At 46.7% G+C, this 17,884-nt stretch overlaps 1 protein-coding gene across 2 annotated transcripts in view; it reads left to right on the top strand.

The window, feature by feature from the left end:
- Window positions 1-17,884, top strand: part of DMAP1 (DNA methyltransferase 1 associated protein 1) — a 30,645-nt gene continuing 12,761 nt past the window's right edge. Inside the window, exons 1-8 of one of the 2 annotated variants that reach the window (XM_027892688.1) lie at window positions 1-67; window positions 445-600; window positions 3,309-3,400; window positions 4,018-4,213; window positions 8,547-8,705; window positions 9,859-10,026; window positions 11,002-11,187; window positions 14,109-14,180. In XM_027892688.1, coding sequence (XP_027748489.1) covers window positions 499-600; window positions 3,309-3,400; window positions 4,018-4,213; window positions 8,547-8,705; window positions 9,859-10,026; window positions 11,002-11,187; window positions 14,109-14,180 — 975 coding nt within the window. In that variant the 5' untranslated portion in view covers window positions 1-67; window positions 445-498. Of the gene's footprint in view, window positions 68-444; window positions 601-3,308; window positions 3,401-4,017; window positions 4,214-8,546; window positions 8,706-9,858; window positions 10,027-11,001; window positions 11,188-14,108; window positions 14,181-17,884 lie in introns of those variants that run through there. The other variant, XM_027892696.1, reaches the window with a different exon arrangement.

Below are 17,884 nucleotides of genomic sequence, written 5' to 3' on the forward strand. Positions count from 1 at the left end.
AGCGGAAGCGGCGCTGCCCGGGCCGCCGCGGCGGTCGCACGTCCCGGTGGCCGCGGAGCCGGCGCCGGTGGGTGCGCGGGGCCCGCTCGGGGCCCGCTCAAAGCGGCGCGGCCGCGCCCGCTCGGGGCGCGACGGGTCCCCCCCCGCCCTCCCGCACGCTCCACGGGGCCCCGCCGCGGGGCTGCGGGCCCGCGCTCAGCCCCCGGGAGCCGCCGGGCGCAAGGCCCCGTTGTTGGGCCTGGCGCGGGGGGGATGGGAGGCGGCTGAGAGGAGGGGGGGGTGTCTGCGTGGGGCCGCGCGTGGGAGTGTGTGTGTGTGCGCACGTGTGGGCGTGTGTGTGAGCGGATAGACGTGCGGGTATGCACACGCGTGTCTGTGTGTGTGTGCCCGCGGCGCCCCCGCCGGAGTTAACCCCGGACCCCCCCCGGTTTCCCGCCCTCCCAGAGCTGGAGGGGACGGACAGGACGGCGCAGAGAAGGCCAGAGGGCAGGCGGAGAGATGGCGACGGGGGCAGATGTGCGGGACATCCTGGAGCTGGGAGGCGTGGAGTCGGAGAACACGGGCACCATCAACAAGAAGGACATCATCAACTCGGACAAGGTGAGCCGCAGTACCCCAGGGGGCTGCGGCGTGTTTTCTGGGCACTGACCGACCTTGCGTGTGGTGTTTGGGGGGAATATCGGGGAAAAAAGACTGAATAAAGTGTGTTCCTACTGTAGTCCATTTATAGTTGTGCTTTCTAGGAGTGTCAGGAAACGCCTGGAGAGCCCAACTCCTGGGTTCCCGGTGTTCTTAGTTAACTGTGCTGTGGCACCTGGTGTGGGATTTAAGTGGGGCTTGTGTAAGGGGTGTCCTGGTAAGCTGGGCCTGGCCCCAGGACATCTTCAGCTGTCTCTAAAGTTCCCCTTTTGTGAAGTGTGTTTACCATCTAGCCCCCCTAAGCAGATGGAAATAATACAACACAGTCCTGTTTTAGAAGAAAGAAAACGTTGTCTGAATTAATGGTAAATGTCTTCCAACCGAGGGAGCGTTCCCTGTGTGGGGAAGGTGTGTGGCTGGGCTTTGGGACAGCTGGGATGGGTTGCATGGGAATGTGGGTGAGTTGGTAAGCTCTGTTAAGGATGTGAGATGTCCTGTGATGAGTTCTGTGTGGCAGTGTTGGTAATGTGCTGTGTTATCTTGTTGCCTTCTGTATTTTAAATCCAGGGAAAGTGTTGGGTGTCCCATGCTTTGCAAGGTGTTGGGAAGGCCCATTCCCGAGTGGTTATGAGCTGTGGAGGTGTTTGGGAAGTGAGCCCAGGGAGGTGAAATCCCCAGGAGGCCTCTGGTACAGAGATGGTCTGGTTTGAAGTAAAGTCCGTGTGTTTGTTTGGGGAAAAAAAAAAAATCAAAACAAAGCTAAAACATAGTCAATCACCCCATCCCTAAAGCACTTCCTGGCTGCCATTGTTTGCCTCCCCTGGAAAGTTTGTCTCTGAAGAGAAGCACTGTGGTTTCATGGCTGCCTTGTTAGGGGTAGGACGCGCAGGATCATTTGGGTGATGGGAAAACCCCTGAGTTTCAGCCATTTAAAGGCTGAAATGCAAAATGCCCGGTTATCAGCTGTGGTGGTGAGCAGCTCCTTGGCTGGGTTCAGCCTGGGGTGTTGCCACTGAGTGCTCGGGGTTGTGGGTTCTTTGATTTAAATGTGTTTGTCTTTAAACCAGCAGAGAGCAGAAGGAGCACTGGTGCCTCTCCTTTTGGAGCGGAGTTCTCTCTCTCAAATTCATTGTAATGGAGAGACAGCAAGGGGAGGTGCAGTGAGAGATTTTGAGGCTGTGAGTGAAACATTCTGAATTTCTGCAAAGTACAGAGACTAAGCCAAACCCAAGGTAGGAGCTGTTATCACATGGAGAGCACAAAGTTGCTGATAACAGTGCAGCACTTGCTCAGGAAATAGATCTGCTCTCAATTAGAAAAGAAGCAGATTGATGTCTTGAAATCAGGAGAGAACTGTGAAGTACTTTCCAGTCCATTAGCGACTGAGAATGTTAAATAAAAATTACTAGGCATAAAAAGATTTAAATCAGCAGGACCAAGTAATTTGTTCTCAACTCCTGAAGAGCTGGGTGAGCTGATCTCTGGCCTGCTGATATTAACTTTTAATAAATCTGGGAACTTTGGGGGAATTCCAGAGGCCTGTCTTCAGATAGGGTGTGTGGTGACCCGTGGGTAACTGCCTGGGTTGGCCTTACATCGCTCCTGGGCAAAGTGATGGGCACACCAGGAGGGAGGTGTTTGATTAGGGATGAAAAGGTGCTGATATAAGGCATGACTGTCATGAAGTTTTATGGAAAGTAGCTGTAGTCTAAGCTGACAGGTTATTGTTTTTACAATGGGATCTTGAATTTGCTCGATGAAAGGTGACCGTGTGGATTTAACACAATTTATGATACACTGCTAGTTTTATCAGAAAAATATTCTGATTTAGAAGTTGTTAGTGATATGGTAAACAAGTATGTAATAGTAGTGACATGACTACTAGTTATATATAAAGATGGTGCAGTTAAGACCAAATGCTCAGTAAATTTGTCCCACTTAAATATTAAGTGTAACTTCTTAGTGTGGCTGTTACTGTATCTACCTGAATCCCGAAGCTGATTATCTCATAAAGTTTTATGTGTGGTGTGAGTTGAACTCTATCTTAGAAACCATCAATTCTGACAAGGTAGGGGCCAGATTGAGTTGTGTACCCTGAATTCCTTGTACGAAGAAACTGTGTAAAAAAAAAGTTTGCTGTATAAATGGGAGAGAAGAGTTGGGACCAGAGAGTTTTTGTGGGTGGTACAGGTAGTTTTGCCAAGGGGCTGCTGCGAGGGCTTGATCACAGCCGGTAAAAGCTGAAGTTGCTGCAGAACAAAGCGACAAAGACTAAGAGGGGCTGGGAAGATATTTCTTACTGTCTTCTCTAAAAGGTAGAGAATCACTTAATTAAATGCATTAATACCTCTGTGTGAGGACCTAGTGCTTATCTAGTAAGAAAAGACTTAGTGCACCAGGCCCTGAAAACTACAGCCAGATGTTCAGCTTGGAATTTAAGTGTGTTATCAGCAACAGCAAGTGTCTGAGTACTGGTGAGTGCTATCACTGAAAGTGGGCACATTTTGTCTGTCAGTGTCTTCCACCAGGAACAGGCACTTTCCTGGAGACATTCAAGGTGTCTAAACCCAGATAAAATTAAAAACCATCACAGGACACCAGGTTATGTAGTTTAATGTTCCTTCAGGAATTGCTGCTTCTGAGTCTAAAACGCAGTTCTTCTGTTTCAGAAAAAATCCAAGAAATCTTCAGAGACGTTGACGTTTAAGAGGCCAGAAGGAATGCACCGAGAAGTTTATGCACTTCTCTATTCTGACAAGAAGTAAGAGCTTATGGTCATCTGTGCAAGTTGTGGGGTGGCCTGGGCTTTTGGTGGCAGGGCAGTGTCCTCTGGAAACCAGGCACAGTCTCGCTTCCCAGATTGATTTCCCTTCTGTGCTTGGCCCATCCTTGTGCCCTTCCCTTAGACACTCATGGGCAGTGTCTGTCTTCTCTTTTCTAAATTCGAGGGGTTTGCTTCATGTAGGAAATGAATTAGATACGAGCACAATAGACTAGTGCAGACAAGCCAGTGTTCTTACCTTCTGTATCTAATTCTCTCTTAATCTCAGCTGGGAACATCACCCGCTTTTATTTCTGCAAAAAAGAGTTCTGCAGCCTGTATTTATTATTTGTTATGGATTGTGCTCTTGCCTCAGAGAACTCTTGCATAGTTTACTTTTCAGATGGTTCTGTTCAAAGCCATCTGTGTGCTGTGTATTCTGTCCCCTGATGAGGGAAGCATTGCAGTCTGGGAAGTGCAGAACTTGAAATAAAACCTAAACTTGACTTTTCCCACCTTAAACATTGTGGTGACAGATGATTCCACTCTGAAACCTCTTTGGGTTTGTCTTGGGCCGCTCCTTGCTCCTCGTCAGCCAACCCTTCTCTCCACCACAGGGATGCACCTCCGCTGCTGCCAAGTGATACAACTCAGGGTTATCGAACAGTCAAAGCAAAACTGGGGTCCAAGAAAGTCCGGCCTTGGAAGTGGATGCCTTTCACCAACCCAGCGAGGAAAGACGGAGCAATGTTCTACCACTGGAGGAGAGCAGCAGAGGAAGGGAAGGACTACCCCTTTGCCAGGTTCAATAAAGTAAGTGGGAGAGCACTTTCCAAACAAAAGTATATAAATAGCAGCTGGAAAATACCCTTCAGTCAGCTTCTTGACTGTCCAGAGAGGAAGTTGGTTCTTTCAACAAGTGAAGGCTGAGTTAGGTTTGGTAATTGCATTTTAAATTGCAGCATGGCCTGCAGCCATGTGACCACAGACTCCAGATCATTCAGGGGAAGTGGGCTCGGTGTGTGGTCAGGGCTTGCTGGAGCCCCCTGTGTTTCAGGTGTGCAGTCGTTGATTTGGTGAGGAGGCACTGTGCCATCTCTCTCAGTGCCTGACCAACATCCTCCCCCTGATTACAGGCTCAGGGTAGTCAAACATATTCTATTCTGAGTGAGACATTAAAGTCGTAAGTCTTGTTATTTTTCCCAGTATGAAAAAAATTGCTTGAGCTTCATGGCCAAAAAGCTGGCTTGCAACCTTTTGGCCAGATTCCAGCACAGATGCTGAATTACGTTGCGTTCCCTCTGAAATTGCTCTTGTGGTATCAGTGTGGTGCAGTACCCTGTTCTTTGCGTCTTATATTAAATTGTCACAATGTGTTGTTGTAATCTCCTGCTGTCTTTTGTCCCAGATGTATCTGCTTTGAGTGGCTGGACCTTTCATGTGTATGCACAAAGAAAAGTACATCAAGATTTATACTTCAAAGCCAGGACCTCCAAAGTTAGGAAGGAGCAGAGTTAGGGTGCCTCCATAATGTAATTTAACTCCCTTCATGATGCAAATCTGAAAGGGTAAAAAAAAAAAAAGGCATGTGCTAACGTGATTCCACAAAAGCTCTGCTTGTGTGTAACCGTATACAATATTTTAAGTTTGTAACCCACAGAGCATCAGCTCTAACAAAGCTTGGCTTCCTGCAGAGTTAAGTGGTTGGTTGACCTTATATGTTAGAAGGCTCAAGCTCTGACTGATGCTTTTCCTCTTGCTGGGACATTGGTAAGAGCCTCCTGTGGTATCTCTTCTCTGATGTCTGGGGTGGAAGTCTGAAGTATGACTCACTTAGTCAAGGCACCTACCCAGCTGTCTGAGTGAAACTTTGTGAGGCTAATTGTCCCCAACACTCTGCTGCTGCAACTGGTTTTGGCTGAGTTCAACCGAGTTTATCAGAGGGGGCCACACATGGGTGTTGTAATTATACGATTCTCGCTTCCTTAACTTTATCAGGTACTGTGAACTGACAGACTGAAGAGCCTTCAGCAAGGCTGTAACCTTTAGATTAGTGGTACAGACCTCTGCCATCTGCACAATTACAGAGTATTAGGAACAAGTTGTTACCCTTGTGGTTCTGTAGTTAAGAAGGTCGAAGGCAAGATGAAGAGTTCTGCAGATATGTGCTGCGTTAAGGGAATTTTATTTAGTTTTCCAGACTCTTTAGTGCGTTCCTTCTCTCATACTTGATACCTTTGCCTGAATCTCTCACTCCCCTTGGCATGAGCCTATTTTCCTGGGTAGTCTGTCCTGTTGGTTGCTCAAGCTCCTTAACCCAGATTCTGGGTCACTCCTCAGTTGCTTTCCCTATTCTCTGTGCTTCCAGTCTCCAGACCAAATCCCTCCTCTTCACTGTGAGATCCAAAATGTAAGCTTGGGTTTCACTGTGTACACTGAACCTTGTTTCAGGGTGTGAAATAGAAGTATAAAAGCAGCTTTACTGGTGTTAGAGCAAAGCCCTCTCTCAGCTGATACTCTTTTTCTGGCTACCATCAGTAAAGGCTTAGAGAAAGAGCATGAGAATGGGGCAAATATATTTTTTTCCTAGCTTCTGCCGGTCTTTGGATTAAGGATTTCCTAACTTGGAATTTGTGTTCAATAATTCTTGCTAGGTATGCTCAGGGCAGAAAGCTGCTCTGTGAATACCCCGTGGTAATGAGTTCTTCGGGTTAATTTTGTGTGGTGTGCACTGGTGCTTTCTTCTGCTCATTTCAAACTGCTGCCTTGAGGTTTCATTTAGTGCCTCCGAGATCTCGTGTTACATAATGCAGTAGATGGTCCTTGCTGTGGTACTGTGTTTTCTGTAATTTGACATGCCCTCCTGTACACTCTTACCCTTGTTGTTCTCAAATATCCTTTCTCTTGAAATGGGTGGACTAGCAGTGAGCGTTTCACTTATGAAAGCATGGTGGGTTTGTACGTGGGCTGTGCTTCTCTAATTCCCTCATCGTTCTTTCTGTTCACTTTGTCTTTTCACCACTACCAGGCATTGTGCTGATGTTTTTTTGCAGAGCTGTCTCATGGCTCCAGGATCCTGAGCAGTTTCAGCTAATTTAATGCTCATCATTGTGTGACTTTATAGTGTAAAATGTTGGACTGAGAGAGGTTTTTCTGGGCCATTGAATCCTCCTCTTGGCTCTTTCGGGTCCTGCCACCATCCAGTCCCTTTCATAAACTGATCAAGTTCCTTTTGAAAAGCACTTGGCTTTTCCTGCCCCTGCGCTTCCTTGGGAAACTGTTCCAGACTGTCTCTGCTCCATTTCATTTCCAGGTTAAATTTTCCATGTTAAATTGGCATTTCCTTGCAAGTTAGTTTCTTCTGTTCTTATTTCAGTTGTTCTTTTCTCCCCATGGGTGTTCCTTTCATTTCATCTAGCATACTTGAAGTCTGCAGATTCCCTTCCAGACTTCCTTTGCTAGGCCGCTTTCTCTTCCAGTCTGCTGTGGGAAGACAAGCTTTCCACCCCATTACTCATCCTCATTGCTCTTCTCTCTACTTGTTTCCATGTCAGTTCATCTTTCCTGACCAGGGATCAGTAGGGTTGTAGTTGGTACTCCTACCAGTATTCTTGTTGTGCAACTGAAACACTGTTGGTTTCTGCTGGAAATCCCTCTCTGGGAGTCATATTTACCTTTCTGTGGTCACATTGCATTCGAACACGTAGTCATCCCATGGTGGGCTCAAACCTTCCATCTGTTTCCACCTTTTCACTTCTCAGGGGTTCTCACCCAAGCAGCCATGAGTGGGGGCTGATGAAGTGTTTTGGAAGTGTCTTTGCTCTTGTTGCACTCTCTTGTCTGATGAGGCATCTGCCACCTTCCATCTGCTGCAGAGGGCCCTGCTGGCTCTTCTGGTGTGTGTGTGCTACTTGAGAAATTACTTTGTTTCATGGTGTGCATGGGACATCCTTAGCCTGTCTAGTAGGGTGGCATTGCTGCTGGTGGAAGTGGTACTTGAAGGTTGAGGTGCAGTGCATCCCCAAGGGATATGCTTTAGGCTTCTTGTGTCTAAGTGAGGGAAGAACAGCAACAGACCTAAAAGAGACTGTTATTTGGAGGCTCAGAAATGCTCCTCGGAGCTGTTCATGAGGATGACTTTCCTGGTGTAGGCCATGGGGCCGTAGGGATGTTGAAGCACATGTGCTGCTCACATGCACACCGTGTTTTCTTGTGGAGGCAGGATCTCTTCAGGCTGAGCAAAGTTTTACCACAGGAGTGGTGGGAGGGGCAAGGGGGGAAAGCACAGGCTTGTTTACACTTTTGCTTTACCACATGCTAGAGTTTCCCCTAATATTCTAAGTATTTTTACTGTTCCTTTAGTGCTCATGTGATACTTGTGTTCTGGACAGAGCTCTTGCACAGCAGTTCCAGGCTGAGGATGGTGGTGTGGGCTTGGCCTTTTAGGCACCTTGGGACACTGTGAGCGTTGGACTGTCGTTTGGCTCTACTGGAGAAAGGGTGGATGAGGAAGACAGGGGCAAAGTTGTTTGCCACGTTTATGGCTCTCAGTTGCACGGTACTCAGCATTTCAGATCTTCGTGGTGCTGTCTGCACGAAACATGAAAGGAGCAGGTTGAGTATCAAAGCAGAAGGTGTGTGAAAGGCTGGGGACTGCTGCTCCTTGCCTTTCCTGTTCGTCCTGTACAAATGAGCGTGTCCCAACCCAAGTAAAGACTCAACTGTCAGAGCAGTTTATGCCAAGGTCTTGGTGTTGCTGTATGGCAGGAATGCAGGGAGGCTGGCTTAACTTTGGTTTCACTGTCATGTTGGCCTGGTAATTTTGAAACCTACAGTCAGGATGTGGGTTGCTGACCTCTGCCTGTGTCAGCAACCTGAAATAGGTTTCAGCCTTCCAGGAGGTGGTTCCTGGTAGGCTCCCCAGAATGTCATGTTTGTGGCCACGGGATCACACATTTGCTCCATATCAAGTCCTCTGCCTGCTCGTCATGTTTCCTACCAGGACTCATTGCTCAGGGTCGTGGCAGCCCCTTCCTGTCAGTGCCGTGCTGGTGTTCTTGGCTCAGGTACCCTGGCCCTTGCCGGCTGGCAGCGAGCAGGGCAGCGCTGCAGGAGAGCTACCGTGGTTTTCTTTTCCTCTACACAGACAGTGCAGGTACCTGTCTACTCGGAGCAGGAGTACCAGATGTATCTCCACGACGATGCGTGGACCAAAGCTGAGACAGACCACCTCTTCGACCTGGCTCGGCGCTTCGACCTGCGCTTCGTGGTCATTCACGACCGCTACGATCACCAGCAGTTCAAGGTGAGTCCTGGGGGGCCGAGGTGCTGCTAGAAACCCACTGCTGTGGCATGTGCAGGGCTTTCTGCACTTAAAAGGCCAAATTACCCTTTGTATCAACTTCATTAGGGGAAAATAATGAATTATTGGCAGCAAGGAATATTGAATTTCCAGCACAGGGCATTGCTGCTTGCTTTGTTTATAATTAAATCCGCTGTGGCTTGTGCTCATTCCCTGTTGTGTTTTATTAGAAAGTTAGAAGGTTTGCACCTGCCAGGAGAACAGCTCGTTGTTCCTTGAAGGTAAGGCAGCTGGGGAGTTTGTTTAGCAGAGTAAGTTAGGTGTTTTGGATTACAACCTAGGCCCTTGGAGAAGAGTCTGCTAACAAACCCCGGGGATTGGGACTTTTCCATGGTACTGCTCCTGATTTATGGTCTGATCTGGTGCAGGTTTCCACCATCTCTTCTGTGAAATGGGGACCATCTGAAAATGCAACCCTGGTGTCATGATCATAAATGTCCTGTAACTACTGGTTCCATGATTCCTGGTGGCATAGGGAAAGATGTGACTCCTACAGAACAGCTCCAGATGCTGGAGCTTTTTCTTGCCCTCTGAAATGCTCACATGAAGAGCCTGTAGCAAAGTGAAATAACAAGAGTCTGCCCAGCTGGGCAGCCCAGACACCCTTGGTGCTTGTGGTAAAGGAACACAGCTCAGACTCTGTGTGATGATGGGCAGTGAATTGTTGCAGCTGATACTTTCTTGGTTGTGGCTCGAAGGACCATTGTCTGGAACAGCTCAGAGACCTCCTGTGCGTTTGTTGCAGTTTCCTGCTCAAAGGTTTTCTCCTCTCAACTCTCTTTGCATCCTTTTTTCTGGGGGTGCTCCACTGCTGTGTTGTCTCTAAACCCTCAGTGGAATTGCTGGACCCTTTGATTGGTTTTTTTAAAGCAGTAGCTGTGAACCCATGACAGTTAATTCACACAGCTCACTGAGGAACTCCTCCTTCCCTGTCATTCCTCCAGCACTGGTGGCAAAGCTTTCTGCTGGTCTTGCTCCCAGGCAGTGTCTTGTACTGTATCTGGCATCCTTCAGCCAGTGGTCCTTGAGTGGCTACTGCACAAGGTTTTTTGCTTGGTGCTTCCATAATGTTGCCCTCCTGTGATGTCTCCCACAGAAAAGATCAGTGGAGGACCTGAAGGAACGATATTACCACATCTGTGCCAAGCTGGCTAATATTCGTGCAGCTCCAGGCACAGACCTGAAAATCCCAGTCTTTGATGCTGGCCATGAGAGACGAAGGAAGGAACAACTGGAAAGGCTTTACAATAGGACACCAGAGCAGGTAACTTGGGCAAGAGAGCATCACTCCTCCGAAAGATTTATAGGTTGAGTTGGTAGGTGCATGATATGGGCCATGATGAGGGTGGGAAAGGAAAAGAGGCTGAACAGCAAAGGAGCAATACCTGAGTACTGCTTCTGTTGTTGAATTAATGTCATTTTAAGGGGTATAAAAGGACAATAACTGAGAAATCTGACTACACAGGAGAAAGGGCTATGTGAGCCGAGTTATGGTCTCTGGTAACTGCCAGGACCTTGTCAGTGACGCTTACTGGGCCAGTCCTCTGGATAGAAACAAATTCTCAGATCAATGCCCTTATGAGTCCCAGAGTCTCGTGAGGAGAGAATAATTTCCTTGACAGAAAAAAAAATCTTCCCAGAAAACATCAAGAATTGTAAATCTGTATGTTTAGTTCTCTTCTTTGTTGAAGCTATGTAATGGCCCCACAGTTTAGAGGTTAAGAAACTTGTGTGTTCCCCAAAGTCTGGGGGAGAGCATCCTTTTCAGTTAGTAGTTCTCTATATGGACAAGTTTATGCATGTAATTGCTCTGCTTGTGCTTTCCTCATTGACAGGTGTCAGTACTAGGCATAGCTGCTCTAGGTTCAGCTTGCTGTGTCTGGGGAGGGGAGCCAGCTTTTCACAACGCTGCACTTTGCAGCTATGGCATATTTGGACTTTTTTACCCATCTGTCTGTGCTCTTGGTCTCTTTGGAGATGGGATTAGTCATTTATGGATGCTGATGTAGGGTGCGTCATGGATGTTGTGATGCAGCATCTGCCAGACTGTAGAGTGGCATTGCCATGGATGCAGCGTGAGGTTATGGAGCATAACGTGCTCTGCAAATCCAAGATATTAAGCAGGAGCATAAAATCATTCCCAGGCTGGCCCTGGGCAGAGCTGTTATCGGTAGATGGCCCCCTTGACTTGCCAGGCTTGCTCTGCTCTCTGATTGCCTTGTCGTGCTCTGGTCTGCAGGTGGCAGAAGAAGAATACCTCATCCAGGAGCTCCGCAAAATTGAAACCAGGAAGAAAGAGAGAGAAAAGAGAACCCAGGACCTGCAGAAGCTCATCACGGCTGCTGACACCACCACTGAGCAGAGGCGTGCCGAGCGCAAGGCTCCCAAGAAGAAGCTGCCACAGAAGAAGGAGACAGAGAAGCCTGTAAACACTTCTCTCTTTTTCTGTTTTTGTTGTGTGTGTGTGTTTTTTTTTTTTTATTTTATTTTTTTTTATTATTATTATTTAATTTTCCCTGTTTATGCTCTGGCTGGGTAATGTGTTCTCTTCAGCAACCCTACAGGGATCAGGCCCCTTTTGGGCAGGGGAGGCAACTGCTAGCTGCCTTCTGGCTGATGTTTTTTTGGTTATGTCTTTGGAAGGCAGATTAGTGTAAGACAACCATTGTCAGTGTCCTCTGGTGTGCTCTCTGACACTCTCCCGCCTTTGAAAAATGCTGGTTTAAGTCCTGTTTCTCTTTCCCTCCCTGAGAAACGAGATGAAGTGATGCCAGCCATTCGTGCACCATGGCAAGGAGAAACATCTATCTCCCTGCTTCTCCCAGGTGTATTCTGTTACTGCTCTGTAGGGTTGGCCCACATAACCATTGTCTTTCACCTGTCTTCTTTTTCTAGTCCAAGTTTTCCTTTCCTCCCCATCTCCTGAGTCTCAGCAGCATCTCCCCAAGTTCAGTACATGCCCCTCTCCTGATCCTCAGCTGTGATCAGAGCAGTCCTGCTGTGGGACTCTTGTGTTCTGGGACCTATTAGTATTTCTCCCTGAGCTGAGCTGAGCTGAAGTCTAAGGAGCCCAGAGCACAGGTTTCGGTTCACATTTGATGCTACCTCAGTTTCCCTTTCTGGAGAGAGTAGGACAGCATGGACTGATCTAAATTCAGCACCATCATCAGGAAAGGGCTGTTAAAAAAAAAATTTCAGATATTTCCAGTGAGTCCCTGGGAATTCCTGTCTATCCACCTTGTGAACAGAGAGCACTTGTGTCATTTTTCTCCAAAAGGTTCTGTACAGGGAGGGGAAAAGTAGTGAATGCTAGACAGTTTTTGCTTGAACTATGCCTAATGGCCACCACTTCCTCAAAACACTCTTTCAGTGTGTTGTGTCCTCTGTGTCCCTGCTGTGTGATGAATATGGTATCACTGGGCACCTCGTGCACTGAATTCCCTTGAGGGTTGATCTGGGAAAACTCAGCCATGGCTGGCATATCTCTTTCTAAAGAAAGCATTTCGTCGTTGGTGGTATTGAAAAAAGAGGGCTAGAGAATGGGACTGGAAAGATTCTGAGGATGCCAAGGTAAGGGAGTCCACCCCTAAATGTTGGCTGGTGCCTGTCTGCAGGCATGTAGTGGATAGGCACGCCAGGGTGGGCAGAGAAGCAGTTTCTGTTGTTGCACTAGCATCATTTCAACCATGACAGAGTCCATTAGGAGTCAATTACCAACTATAGCCGGGAAATGTTAAGAAAAAAATTGCATTTTAACTAAGAATTTGAATCGGGAGCTGCATCAGCATCATTTCAACAAAGGAAAATCATTTACCAAAGAGTCAATTGAGGTTGAAGCGTTTACAGCATGTACAGGCTGTACAGGCACACGAGGCAAAAAAAACCAATTTAATTGCTTATGTGCCGAGTGCAGTCAGAGTGGGCTCGGCTGAGGCAACGATGCTGATTTACCCTCCCTGCTTCTGTCAGGGTGTTCAGCAACAGGCTGAGAGGCAGAATTTGGGGAGTCTGACAGCCAGCCTTCATCCAGAGGAAGCAGAGAGGACTGGGTTTTGATTGCAGCCTTGTTTGTCTCTAATAATGTGAGGAGGGAGGCTATATATCCTACTACAGATCAAAGCGATCTCTACAAGTTCCATGGGCCCTGTTGGTAGTTAGAGAATACCTTTTCCTTCATATTTAGGAATCTCTCCCTGGGGCCTCTGTTTATTGGACTGACAACCAATAACCGAAATAATCTTAATGCCTGACCACCTCAAGACCAGGACATAGAGACAGTGGATAGAGATGTGAGAGTCATTGACAGGGAACTTCAAGTCACTGCCCTTCAGCATCTCTGATGATCTTGGGGCATTCCTGCTTGTCTCAGCCCTGTCTGGAACAAACAAAGAGCGAGCTGCAGGGCCTCTCTGCAGAGAAATGTGGGAGCAGCAAGGCAAATGATGTCTCCAAAGAAACTGGGAGATTTGAGGTGACTCTTCCTTTTGGAAAAACATGGCTATGCATGTGTTTTGCAGAGGTTGTGGATATTCTTAGGTTGAATTGTGGGTATTGTTTGCCCATTCAGAGGACCCCACACCATTCAGTGCACAGGGCCCTGCAGATAGCCTGGTTTAATAGTTTAGAGGTTTGCTCACTTTGTGCTTTGCTCAGCAGCACAGACTTTTGAGACTTTTTATTTCTTTCCATTTTGTTGAAATGCAACTAGATGCTGTAGTGTCAGCAGCAACAGCATTGGAAGTTTGCTGCATTTTACTGCTATGCTTCAAATACGAAGTGAGCAAGAAGGAAAACTGTCTAATGAGCGGACAAACAGCAAAACATGTATGAACAGCAGGCTCCCCTGGAGGGAGGCAGTCCTTGCATCCTCATTAGTGGGCTCATGTCTGTACAGATCAGAGGTTTCTCAGCTCATTCCTTAGAGAGTTTGCAGTCAAAAGCCAAGATTTAGGGAAGTCCTGGACTGTTTTGATCAGTGAAATGGGAATAAGTTAGATGAAGATAACATCAGGCAAATATTCATGAATACACCATTTTAGACTCAGGGTTTCTGTGTGGATGGGTGTAAGTGTCTGTGCAGAGCAGTGCATTCAGACCAACTGACCAAAAATGCTTGAGCTTTCCAAAGACACCTTGAACCGGAGTATTTCTCTCAGTGAATTGCTTGGGATTTTCCCACTGAATCCCATTGCCTGGGATTTTCCTCTTGCCTCAGCTCCGACATGTGGCCCTGGCAGGTGGTTCTCCGTCATAGGAAACAGTGTTTCCCCTTCAGATAGTCTCTGTACGAAATCTTGTGTTTCTTGTGTTTCCTCCCTCAACACATCCTGTTTCGATCTCTTTCAGGCTGTTCCCGAGACTGCTGGCATCAAGTTTCCTGACTTCAAATCTGCAGGTGTCACGCTGCGAAGCCAGAGGGTAGGCTGCTGTCCCGGTCCCGTGGGATCTCTGTTAATGTCTTTCAGTCTGCCTGTCTCTCTCCTTGTCTGTTCTCCTTTTATAGCTAAAGAAAGTCAACTTCTTGCCTCTAAAATAAGAAAGGAATTCCATAAACGTGGAGACTCAGAAACCTGGAATGCTGGCACTGTCAGAGGCAGCTCGTCGCCTCGCAGAGGCACCTGAACTTGCTGATGTGCCTGCTCTGCTGTCAGACACATGTGACAGGCCCAAATGGAGCTGTCCGGTCCAAACAGAGCTCACAGCCAAAACTGATAGGCCTCAGAAAGCACATATGTGAATATCTGAGAAGTCCTTTTGGAGTCGTTTGAGTTGGAAGGGACCTTAAGGATCATCTAGTTAAGATCATCTCTTAAAAACTGAGTGTCCAGGTTATGTCTTGAAAAAAAAACCAGAGACACATAAATGCATACAATTTTTAGCCTTTCTGTTTCCATTGCCTTAAAAAATACTTTTTTGGAAAAACCCCTTTGTTTGTTCTGTCGCAGAGATATTCCTGAGAAAAGACTTGACACCTCCCTCTTAGCCACAGGTTTTGGGATATTGAGCAAGTTAAACCTGCTTGGCTGACTGAATGTTTTCAGAGGGGTTTTGACAGCGAAATCCTGTGTGCCCAGTGCAAGTGGTAATTTTTGGTCGCTTTACTGTAGCGAAGTTGGGTAAGCGGGTTCCTCGCCTGGCACCCTCACTTGGCATAGTAATTTAAAAGGCTGTTTTTATGGAATGTTCTTCTGTTGTCAGAATAGTTTCAGATCTTGCTGGGAACAGCCTGGGGCTGTTAATAGAAGTGTGTTTGGGATCATGCTGCTTCGACGTAGAGGTGCACGAGCACATTAGAGGCAGGATGCCTCGGCAGGGTCACTGCTGAGGAACCCCTGGAGTGTGCAAGTGCCACCATCTGCAGGCTACCTGTTTGAGTGGGGGGCTACAGCCTGGAGGAAATCACAGTCAAGAGACAAGCAAGACTGCAGTGCGTGTGTTGAGATTTATGGAGACATGGCAGATGTGTTCTCCAGCACTAAGATAAATAGAGTAATTTATGGAGATTGATTTGGATTTTGAAAACTAATAAGTGGTGGTTAATCTTTTCTAATTTTTTTTTTTTTACCCCCCTCTGGAAGGGAAGCTGAGCAATAACCTATCAGTGATGGAACCATCTGGCAAAGCCAGCAGCCTTTTTGTGTGCCAAACAGGCAATTCGAATCCCAGCCTTCATGAAAATGGGTGCTACATCCTTCTATCTGTTCCCTTTAATGCTCACAAAACATAGGGATAAGCTGAGGCATGACAGTCTGATTCAGCGGCTTTTAGCCTGCAGTATCCAAGCTCCTGGAATGACCTAGAGCAACTTCTTATGCTCTGCTTGAAATTTTTAAGGAGATAAATGCTGTTATTAGAAGTACCATTGGTTTGTGAATTAAAAAAAGATGGTAAGTCACTGATCTAGGTGAAAAAACAACAGTTTACTGTTTGAAAACATGAAACCCACCTCTAACCCAGCAGAATGAATTGATTTGTGTCTTTTAGCCAGTCACCTGGCTTCTTCCTTATCCAAGTCTTCACTTTTTCTGAAATGGGAGCTATTAGACTCACTTGCTTCACAGATGCAAGATGGGGAGAATTAATTATGTGAGGTCAGTACAGGCCTTTTGAACTGGTAAGAGGTGCTGAAGTGCTAAATGGTATAGAGTTGAGAATCCATGCTAATCCAAATTATTTTACTTGTTGGATTTCTGTGGCAAACCCTCTGCACTCCAGTGGTGTGGAATTGATCAGGGTGGGAGCTGACTGGGGCTAAGTGAGGAATTGGGATGAATTGCTGGAAACTTGTACTCTAGTAACGTGTAGCATAAGATGTTTTGCCCTCAGCACACTGGAAAATGATTTCTAAAAGCTTGTGACATCCTCCAGTTAGTTCTTTTGCCTGAGGACCTAAAGAGTTCCTCACCTAAAGGCTTCTATTGTCCTCCTTTATTTTGTACTTTGCTACTGTGCTTTACACCTTCCTGGTTAGGCAAAGTTGGATTTTGCACTGAGATCAGGGCTCAACCTCTGTCATGTGTGAAAAATGTACCATATCATCCCCAGGATAATAGCACTTACTCTTTGATTAGAGATTTTTTTTTTTCCTGAGGATTTACAATTAGTCTGAAATCTTGAGTTAAAATTAATTTATAGAAATGAGTCCTTGAAGAAAAAGTTAGGAATCTGTATTCAACTTAATTTGTTCCCAGTAGTTTTTATGACAATAGCCCTGGCTTTTCGAATTCCCCCTGTCGTTACAGCTTACAAAACCTTATGGACAGGCTGAATCCGAAGACTATTTTTTTCCCCCCTAGGATTAATGGTCACTTACAGCCATTATTCTTCATAACCGAAAGTTTCTCCTTCAGCAGACGCTGAAGAGTAATCTTCTGCAGTGACTTCGACAAGCTGCTTTCTCTCAGAGTGGCTTCAGCCTCCCATTGTTCTCCACGGGGCTGTGGCCACAAGCAAAGGAGGCCACAGCCCCCGTGCCCTTGCTCTGCATGGGATTTCCCCTCTGCCTCCTGACAGCACGGGCTGCAAGTTTCTCTGAGGCAGTGGGAAGCTGGGCATTGTGAAAAGCTTCCTCTTAATTCAAGGCAGTGTATTGCCTTGGTGCCGCTGAGAACAGGAGGCAGCAGCAGATGTTTTGGAAGGGGGTAAGCCTTTCAGGAGTTCCTTCGCCTCTGCTGTTATGAAAATAACATCAGAAATGTGTTATTAATCCTAAGCGTTACCTCTGGAAAATGTCCTGTTATACCAGGCCTGCTCAGCTGGGAGGGCAGACAGCCAAAGAGCCTGAGGACATGAAAGGTGGTAGGGAATTCGAACAGGGAAAGGTGAGGAAGAGACTAAAGGGAAAGGCAAGGAGCTATGAGGAAGGAATGCTTTGCTGAGGATCTGCCTGAAGGAAAGGAAAGTGGGAGCTGTTGAGCTTGAATCTTTTCCAGGACCCAGACAAACCAACAGTAACCACACATTTGTGATCTGGGCATCACGTTGCTTCTGTAGGGCAGAGCTGAGTTTGGTTTGGTTTGACCACACTGTTTCTGTAACATGTCATGTTCAGCTTTCTTTTTAAGTTTAACCTTTGTCTTTGACTTCATTGTGTTCAAAGTGCTTGATTTTGGCATACCTAACATCTCTGCACTGTGTTTTGAATTGTTCTTCTCTCTTGGCCCTTATCTGTGAATTTTAACTTACGATTTTGGTACCGCTGTTGAATTGTTGCAGCAGTGCTTTTAAGAAGGAAGGGGATGCGTGGAAAGGGGGTGGATGTTTGTCCCCACTCCTGCATGTTGAGGGCTACGTCTGTGTCCTTGCTCTGCTGTCTTGGTTTTGGAAACAAAGGAACTGGAAGAGAACTGATTAAGTGATGTCTCATCTGGAAACAAAACAAAACTCCATGATGAAAAGGAGTTTGTAGAGTTCTCAGTCTGCAGAAAGGACTGAGGTATGTTCCAGCTTAGTCATTCAAAGCTGGCCTCCTCCCCTCAGAAAAGGCTTCCAGCCAACAGCCTGACTCCATCTGCTAACTGGGATCTCGTAGACAATTTGCCAGTTGAACAAATTAAGAAAGAAGTAGAGGAAGGAAAATTACAAGTACAGCTTTAGTATCCATTGATTCAAATATTCACACT

This window comes from Empidonax traillii, unplaced genomic scaffold, assembly GCF_003031625.1.
Source record: "Empidonax traillii isolate 1590-97213 ecotype Southwest subspecies unplaced genomic scaffold, ASM303162v1 scaffold15:size5535645, whole genome shotgun sequence".
Lineage (NCBI taxonomy): Eukaryota > Metazoa > Chordata > Aves > Passeriformes > Tyrannidae > Empidonax > Empidonax traillii.